At 41.1% G+C, this 9,218-nt stretch overlaps 1 protein-coding gene across 4 annotated transcripts; it reads left to right on the top strand.

The window, feature by feature from the left end:
- The first annotated feature begins 298 nt into the window (after positions 1-298).
- Positions 299-8,484, top strand: LOC133916155 (phospholipid-transporting ATPase 1-like). 4 transcript variants are annotated; one of them, XM_062359693.1, is made up of 9 exons: positions 299-628; positions 1,108-2,994; positions 3,946-4,276; positions 4,418-5,270; positions 5,488-5,611; positions 6,281-6,500; positions 7,135-7,593; positions 7,668-7,951; positions 8,076-8,484. In XM_062359693.1, the coding sequence occupies exons 2-8, from the start codon at positions 1,245-1,247 to the stop codon at positions 7,867-7,869; spliced, it is 3,939 nt and encodes a 1,312-aa protein (XP_062215677.1). In that variant the 5' UTR covers positions 299-628; positions 1,108-1,244; the 3' UTR covers positions 7,870-7,951; positions 8,076-8,484. The 4 variants fall into 4 exon arrangements, with proteins under 4 accessions (XP_062215677.1, XP_062215678.1, XP_062215675.1 ...); XM_062359694.1 differs by having other exon boundaries at positions 1,092-2,994; XM_062359695.1 differs by having other exon boundaries at positions 300-1,328; positions 1,423-2,994.
- The last annotated feature ends 734 nt before the right edge of the window (positions 8,485-9,218 follow it).

Genomic DNA, 9,218 nt, shown 5'->3' with positions numbered 1-9,218 from the left:
TTGAACTAGTACCAAACCTGAATCTGTCAGTATTTCCCTCTGGGAGGCTGTGCCGGGGGCAAAACTGGAATACCCAAAATACAATGCCGTACTAGCAGCGTACAAAACACACGCATGCATGACGCACGCATGACGCACATGTCGAATTTGCTTCCAATAATAGAAATAAATTAGACTTTGTTTACAAAAGATTCTCTTTTCTTAATAATATGTGTTTTTTATTCAGTCATTAAATCATAAGATAAATAATAATTTTACTACAGTTTTTTTATAAAATCTATAGAATTTACTTTCCATGAATAATTTGCGCTCCTCCACCCGTCCACCTCCTCTCCTCCCCGATCTCGCGAACGCGCAAAAAAAGGAAAACGAGTTCATCGCGCACCACACACCGCCACAGCCCGCCGTCTCCTCTACCCCCGCCAAGCCGCCGCCGCCCCGGCGAAACCCTAGGCGCAGCTCGCGGCGCCGTGGGATCCGCCTGGTACGACGCCGCGAGCGCCCCGCCGCCGCGGGCTCAGATCCGCGAGAGGCGCGCCGCCGGATCCGCCGCACGCGACCCGCGCCGCGACGACGCGCGCCAGCCCGCCTCGACATTGGCTTGGCTCGATCCGGAGGCGTCCTGCTGGTGGGTGTCCTGGTCCCCCGGTTGTCTTCGTTTGGCGGGATCTGGGAAATGTTTTTAGAATTTTTCTTGGGGGTTTCTCGGCTGTTTTTTGGGTGAAAATGGTGCGGATTGTTTGATTCATCTCTCAGACGTAGCTCAGCTGTTAGAAGGTTTGAATTTTGGGGTATTTAACTGTGGTACGCGATTGATTGATAAAACTTTTGGTTTGTCTGTGTGAGAGAATTATGTTGTGGTGGAAAGAGTAATGCTGTTTCCCTTTTGGGCATTTGTGAAGTTAAACAGTTGCTAATTCAGCTGTTTTAGTTCAAGTTACTTGCATTCGGATTCAACAGAAGCTTGTGGAAATAGCTTTGAGTAATAGCTCGTTCAATTGCGATGCATAGTCTTGTTAGCCATTGTTCTTACAGTAATACATGAACTGATGCAACTAAGCTTTTAGTATCTGTTTTCTTTCAATCTGTAGTTGTGGTGCTGTGCAGGGTGCTAAGTCGTGCAAGGATGAGATGAGTTCAGCACATGATGTGCTGGAATCATGTATTGCGCCACTGAACTCATCCTTCTGGCAACTAGACTGCTTATTGGGATGATGCATGGGCTGGGAGGCGGCAGTTAATCTATGACTACCGGTGAGCCCTTGCTCCTGTCATCATCCGGAAGTGCAGATCCGCCTTCAAAGCAGGAGGTTCCTGCTCAGTCTTCGGTAGGCTCATTGGGCTGCCTTTGCCGTACTGATTCGTTCTCTTCATCGCTGTATGAGGATTGTGACACGGCTTCTGTCAACCTTGCGGATGAAGGGGAGGCCGTGCCAAGACATTGCCGGGAGGAGTCTGATGTGAGCAGGGTGGCAGAGTGTTTCCAGTCTGCTGATTCGCACTTGTTCCATCGTCTCTCGGTGGAATGCTCTCAGAAGGAGAGGCAGCAGAAGGTTTCTTGGGGTGGTGTAATGGAGATGCAATGTTCTCCATCATCCCTAGAGATTGGAGTGGTATCTTCCTCTCAGGAGAAGCCAAATCGATCCCAGAGAGTCAGGCACAAGATCACGCAGTTTGAAGATCCGTTTTCATCTGAGCATGAGCCAAGGCTAATTTACATTAATGACCCTAACAGGACAAATGATCGATATGAATTTACGGGGAATGAGATCAGGACAAGCAAGTATACATTGATTACTTTCCTGCCTAAGAACCTCTTCATACAGTTTCACCGGCTTGCTTATGTATACTTCCTAGTTATTGCTGCTCTTAACCAGCTCCCTCCTTTAGCTGTGTTTGGACGAACTGCTTCTCTTTTCCCACTACTTTTTGTGTTGTTTGTGACTGCTATAAAAGATGGCTATGAAGACTGGCGGCGTCACAGATCTGACAGGAATGAAAATAACCGAGAGGCACTTGTCCTTCAATATGGTGATTTTCAGTCGAAGAAATGGAAAAAAATTTGTGCAGGGGAGGTTGTCAAAATTCATTCCAATGAAACAATGCCATGCGATATGGTCCTGCTAGGTACAAGTGATCCAAATGGTATAGCTTATATCCAAACAATGAATTTAGACGGTGAGTCAAACCTAAAAACAAGGTATGCTCGCCAAGAAACTACTTCCATGGTATGCGATGGCTCATATTCAGGTCTGATCAAATGTGAGCAGCCTAACAGAAATATCTATGAGTTTACAGCTACCATGGAGTTGAACAATCAGAGGATTCCACTTGGACAATCAAACATTGTATTGCGTGGGTGCCAGCTCAAAAACACAGAGTGGATTGTTGGGGTAGTCGTCTATGCTGGTCAGGAGACAAAAGCTATGTTGAACAGTACAATATCTCCTTCAAAGAGCAGCAACCTAGAGAGTTACATGAACAGGGAAACCCTTTGGTTATCAGCTTTTCTCTTGATCACATGTTCAGTTGTGGCTACTGGGATGGGGGTATGGCTATTTAAAAATTCCAAAAACCTGGATGCGCTACCATACTACAGGAGAAAATACTTCACCTTTGGTCGGGAAAACAGAAAAGATTTCAAGTTCTATGGCATTGCTTTGGAGATATTTTTCTCCTTCCTGAGTTCTGTGATAATCTTTCAGATAATGATACCGATATCTCTGTACATTACCATGGAGGTAGTCAGAGTGGGACAGTCATACTTCATGATTGGAGATACAAGGATGTATGACAGTAGTTCAGGTTCAAGATTTCAATGCCGGTCCTTGAATATCAACGAGGATCTAGGCCAAATACGGTACATATTCTCTGACAAAACAGGTACCTTGACGCAAAACAAGATGGAATTTCAGCAAGCTATCATCTATGGGAAGAACTATGGCAGCTCCTTACAAGTCTCTAGCGACTCATCTAATGAAATAAGCACTACAGGCAAGGTCACTGACCTCTGTTTTTAGCTTTGCTATTGGTCTGGTTTTTTCACATTGTGAGAATATTGAGGGACTTTTTAAAATATTTTTTGTTCTCTAGGAGAAGCCTGAAAAGCAACCGTAGTTTGGCCCCATATCTCAGCCATTAATGTTATGTATAGCTTGAACCCAAAGTGTCGAGTTTCTTGATCAGCCATAGAATTTCCAGCTCCCATCTTCAAATAGAGGAATACTGAAAAACGTCATAGAAACAAATGAATGCATCATTAGTCCCTTTGTTTGAAGTTTCTGTATTTTGCAGCTGGTTTGCATACACATTTCAAATCCTACTCATTGCACCATGTAAGTTGCTAATTTCCTTATTGATCCTTGCTTGACCAAATTTCACTGGAAATCATAAGTATCCTACTTAAACAGTCAGAAGAAAGAAAGCATTACCTTTTCCACATCTTGCCGACGAAAACGACCAAAGCCCATATCTGCCTGTTTTGGTCCTTGGTACTATTATTATAGTCTAAACCATGGTTCCAAGTCCCTGCTAGAAACTGCAAATCTTAGTGGGTACCTGGAGCTTTGTAGCTCATATTGAGAGTATGTCATTTTTGTATTCTGTTGTTTTGAACTCTACTTGCTATGAAACCTTATTGAAGTTGAAACTTGTTGAAAGTTTGAAACAGAAAAAAGAAGGAAAAGTGTCTGGGATTAAATAAACAGCCAGCAACTTGGCTCCTGGCCAAGGTCCAGGATTTTTTTAGGAATGGTTTCTGAAAGCTGGTTAAAACTATATGCAAGATTCAGATTTCTTATTCCTGTGACCACAAATGTAGTGCTTCCATCATGGAAACAATGGAGGCTTAGTTGTGGCCTTTATTTATTCATTCTCTATGACCTCATTAGCTTTAAATCATTTACCTATCCATACCTAAGCAGCTAAGCTTGTCTCGTTTTGCAGAGTCATTGAGACAAAATGGCAGGAATCCCAAGTCAGCAATCAATGTTGATTCGGCACTCATGGCACTTCTGAATCAACCATTGGTTGAGGAGGAAAGACTTGCTGCCCATGATTTTTTCCTCACTCTGGCTGCATGCAATACAGTAATTCCAGTCAGCACAGATAGTTCTCTCGATTTGAGGAACAAAGTAAATGAGATAGGTGCAATTGATTACCAGGGCGAGTCACCTGATGAGCAGGCCTTAGTAACTGCAGCTTCTTCTTATGGGTATACTCTTGTGGAAAGAACAACCGGTCACATTGTAATAGATGTTCAGGGGGAGAGGATAAGGTAAATACTACAACATTCTGAGTTCTCTATGACAACATTGTAACTGCCACCAATATCAGTTCCAATTGACTATGAATGCATTTTTTACATTTTAAAAATCTTCATCCTTTATTTACATACCAATCTTGTTGTCATAATCAGGTTGGATGTTCTTGGTCTCCATGAATTTGACAGTGTGAGAAAAAGAATGTCTGTTGTTGTAAAGTTTCCGGATAACAACGTAAAGGTTCTTGTGAAAGGTGCTGATACATCAATGCTAAGCATTTTGAAAGTAGGGATTGGGGGGCTTTATGATTCGTTGCATGCTAAAATTAGAGAAGCTACAGAGAACCATTTGTCAGGTTGTTCATCAGAGGGTCTACGAACCTTAGTGATTGGTTCAAAAAACCTGACGGATGCAGAATTTGGTGAATGGCAGGAAAAATACAAAGAAGCTAGCACCTCCATGCATGAGAGATCAGCAAAGCTCCGTCAGGCAGCAGGTCTGGTAGAGTGCAATCTGACTCTTCTTGGTGCTACCGGAATTGAAGATAAGTTGCAGGATGGTGTTCCTGAGGCCATTGAGTCCCTCCGACAGGCTGGAATCAAGGTTTGGGTTCTCACAGGTGATAAGCAAGAAACTGCTATATCGATTGGTTTGTCATGTCGGCTGTTGACTCAAAGCATGCATTCGATTATCATAAATGGTTCCTCGGAGTTTGAATGCAGACGGCTTCTAGCTGATGCTAAAGCCAAATTTGGAATAAAGTCGTCTGATTTTGGAAGGGATTCTCAAGGTATGGAAGATTTGTACAATGGTGATGTTTCTAAATCGAGGTCCTCTAATGGTTACATATCTGAAAGTGCTATACAAAACTTCCAATTAACTGGAGTTATTGCTGGTGACAAGTTAGAGTGCAGCGAGAAAGTGACAAATTTTGATGACACTGAGCTAGCACTGATAATTGATGGGAGCTCCCTTGTGTATATTCTGGAGAAAGATCTTGAATCAGAGGTTTGATTTCACTTCGCTTGTTGATATTTTACAATGGCCACATGCTTTAATTATATTGACTGGTCAAATACACAATCACTAGCCACATTTCAGGGACCCTGGTTGCTAGCTTATTCCTAAATGCACATACAAAAGTTGCACATATGAATATCAAGTTCACGCATGATTGTTGTGCCCTTGTTCTTCAATTAAAATTTTGCTACTTTCTATTTGACAGTTATTTGACTTGGCAACTTCCTGTAAAGTCGTCATCTGCTGCCGTGTTGCTCCTCTGCAAAAGGCTGGCATTGTTGATTTGATTAAAAGCAGAACGAGTGACATGACCCTGGCGATTGGTGATGGTGAGATAGTGCCTCATGTTTTTCTTGTCTATCTGTTGACTGGCGCATTGCTGGAAATTTTATGTGCAAATTGCTAGTGATGACAACCTTCTTGAACTAGAATATGAACTCTGCAGCAATCAGTGTCCTTTTTTTTTATTGTAGCTGCTTTAATTGGACCGCATTATCAGCGATTAGTGCTAAAATATTTTATAATTGCATCACCAGATGGATGATACTATCAATATTGGTGTTATATGGTTGCACCTATTTTTTTCTTAATATTGTAAACATCCTGAAATATTGGATGCGTTGTTTGATGTATCCTAGCCATAATTAATAACTGCATTTCAAAAGAGTCCAGTTCGATTATATCTTGGTAAGTTCATATGACAACAAGTTCAATATATGTTGAACATAACAATTAGCAAAGCATTTCTGTCAGGAACACATGAAATAAAAAAATTTGATTGCCCAGACTGAAGCATTTCTTTCAGGAACACATATGAGATCAAAAAATTTGATTGCCCAGACTGAAACTAGTACTACTAGCTTTCACTGACATCAATGTTTTGTTTTGCCTTTTTGTCACCCTACATATATTTCCACTCGTTGACCTTCCAAGTAACACAAAGTAGACTAAGCTTGACATCCCTTCCTATGTTGAGATCTTGTTTCATCTTTTGGCAGGTGCAAATGATGTTTCGATGATACAGATGGCAGATGTTGGTGTCGGAATATGCGGTCAAGAAGGTCGTCAGGCAGTGATGGCTTCAGATTTTGCTATGGGACAATTCCGCTTTCTGAAGAGATTACTTCTTGTACACGGGCACTGGAATTATCAGCGTATCGCGTACATGATTCTCTACAACTTCTACCGGAATGCTGTCTTTGTGTTAATGCTTTTCTGGTACTAGCTCCCTTGCTCTTCTTTTCTTGTTGCTGTTTGAATGAACCTGCATGTTCTCTGTAGAACCTGTCTTTTGGTGTTTTTGAGCATTAAGATTTCAGAATACATCTGTTTTTTTACCACTGCAAAGTATAATGCCACTTTTCTTTACTACTTTAGAAGACTGGGTGGTGGTAGGTTCTACCGCCTCCACCTTGCAGGATTTTCTGTTAATTGATTTGTGTCATAGTTGCATCCATATGTGTTAGTATCACATAAATCTTGATTTGCTGAAAGTTTGACATGTAGTTTCTTGATTCAAGGATAACTATATGTGAATAATGAATAGGCCAACAGGTTAGAGTTTAGGACATATAATAATTGTTCATTTGAGAACCGTTGCAACGCACATGGCACTCGGCTAGTTGGGAAAAAACTGAATCATGAAATTTAAATCGAGGGGAAGAGGCAAAAGAAAAAAGGCTAATGAGTCGGCTAAGGGGAGGCACATCAATGCCCATAAGTGGAGTTAACAATAATCATTGTTTGAATTTGTATGGAAGCATTTGGAGCATCTCTCTTTTTTGCCTTAGCATCCATTCTTTCTCCTTTGATTATGTAGATTAATCTGAATGTTGTTTCATTTTCTGTATAGGTATATCTTATATACAGCTTATTCCGCAACTCTGGCATTAACAGATTGGAGTAGTGTTTTCTATTCCCTTATATACACATCAGTTCCCACAGTAGTAGTTGGTATTCTTGACAAGGACTTGAGTCATAATACCCTTCTTTATTACCCAAGACTATATGAGGCAGGGCTTAGAAATGAGGGCTACAACTTGACACTCTTCTGGATCACAATGCTAGATACCTTGTGGCAAAGCCTTGTCCTTTTCTATGTTCCCTTCTTCACATACAATATCAGTACAATGGACATATGGAGTATGGGAAGTTTGTGGACTATTGCCGTGGTTATAATTGTCAATATTCATCTGGCCATGGACGTTCGACGTTGGGTGCTTATAACCCATCTTGCCGTATGGGGTTCTATAGCTGCTACATTTTTGTGCATGGTGTTAATAGATTCTATACCGATTTTCCCTAACTATGGGTAAGTTCTGACTGACTTGTTCACTTTATTGCCTAAGGCAATAGCATGATATTCTATTTTCTTATTCATGGCAGGACAATATACAACATGGCTGCTTCAAGGACTTATTGGCTTAGTGTTTGTCTTATAATAGTCCTTGGGTTGCTTCCTCGGTTCCTTTGCAAAGTAATATATCAGACCTTTTGGCCATCTGATATTCAAATAGCAAGAGAAGCTGAGTTATTAAAAAAGCTGCCTCAACAGTTGGGTTCAAGGCTTGAAAGTGACATCATTTAACAAAAGTTTCATGAAGTTATTTGTCAATCCAGTTTGGGGCTGCGTTGATTCATTTTTTGAGCTAGTTTTTGTCAAAATTTTGGTAAGTTCTATTTGTTACTTATATGATTTAATTTTGTTCTTTAGAAAAATGCATGAACAAGTGGACACCTGTGCTGACCTTTTAGTTATAACTATTTTCTTGTTTCGACAAACCATGGCCCTAGATTATACAGGAGGACACAAATTGGTAAGGTATACAAATTCAGGTCGCAGAAGAAGTTTGGAAATTCGATGGAGCAGCTGACAAAGGAACTGACTGTACTGGTTGGGCACCAAACAGGTTCAGGCTTGGGGGGCTAGTAATCAACCAAATGACAAATGTACAGATATGGGAAAATGATATATACTCTGTATTTTATGGTAGAGTTTGTGAGTGGTTAGGAAATAAAGACAGTACATAGATACAAATTCTTTTGTACTCTGCCAATCTTTTGTACCATCTAACTATATGTTAACAATCTTCATTTTCTTCCAGCTTTTGAGGTTTTAGGTAGTGGCATGTCGAGTTAGAACTTTTACGTTTTACAGCAATACAAGGTTCACTTTCCTCTGCGATGGAAATAATTATTTTTATTTCCTCATGTACCTGTATCACTTCTTTGTTATATTTCTAGGATAAAATGGTGCCTGTTCAAGATAGCTCACAAGCATCGTGTGACAAAGCATGCAACGTTCTGCTGCGGGATTCCGCATAGTGTAGAAGCAATACGGAAAAGAGCTCTACTAATCGTGTTTTCCTTACGGGGTGTTTGGTGTGAGTGACTGATCCATCGATCGACATCGGTTTATCTCTTAAATTTTGGTGGTCATCTTTATATTATTCATATGCTTTTGGGAAATAAGGTGGTGAAAGATCAATCTATGAACCAAACAAAACAATGTGGGTTAGAGATGAGGTGGCGATGGATAACCAAACCAAACACCCCGTTAAGACTATCCTCAATCATATTCTCTTCATTTCGTTCTCAGATCGATTCCCTTCTCCGTTCTCATTCCTTTTATTTTCTCTCATCTTCAACAGCTTCCCTTCGAGAGGAATCGCGAAGGGAACGGAGAGACAATCTCGTCCTGAAGAGAATGACCCTGAAAATCCCGTCGTGAAGGGAACCGTGAAGGGAAACTGTTGGGAGCGCTGAAGGAAACAGGAATCCCTTCACGAAGGGAATCTGTCCGTGAAGAATTTCCCTTGGGCTTGATCTAAGGACCTCAACCAAAGAACTGGTTGGTAGATTGTGATCGCACACAGAATCATGGGTGTCCGTGAAGTGCTTTCCAATCATAAGCCAGTATCAGGAGAGGTTTTTCTG

The sequence above is a fragment of the Phragmites australis genome, chromosome 4, assembly GCF_958298935.1.
Source record: "Phragmites australis chromosome 4, lpPhrAust1.1, whole genome shotgun sequence".
NCBI classification, from domain to species: domain Eukaryota; kingdom Viridiplantae; phylum Streptophyta; class Magnoliopsida; order Poales; family Poaceae; genus Phragmites; species Phragmites australis.
The sequence above is the reverse complement of the archived record's forward strand: the minus strand, read 5'-3'. Positions and strand labels throughout refer to the sequence as shown.

Coding starts and splice junctions, on each gene's coding strand:
- LOC133916155 (XM_062359693.1), top strand. CDS start 1,245: ATGACTACCGGTGAGCCCTTGCTCCTGTCATCATCCGGAAGTGCAGAT. Junction 4,277..4,417: donor GTTCAGGGGGAGAGGATAAG/GTAAATACTACA, acceptor TGTCATAATCAG/GTTGGATGTTCTTGGTCTCC. Junction 5,271..5,487: donor AGAAAGATCTTGAATCAGAG/GTTTGATTTCAC, acceptor TCTATTTGACAG/TTATTTGACTTGGCAACTTC.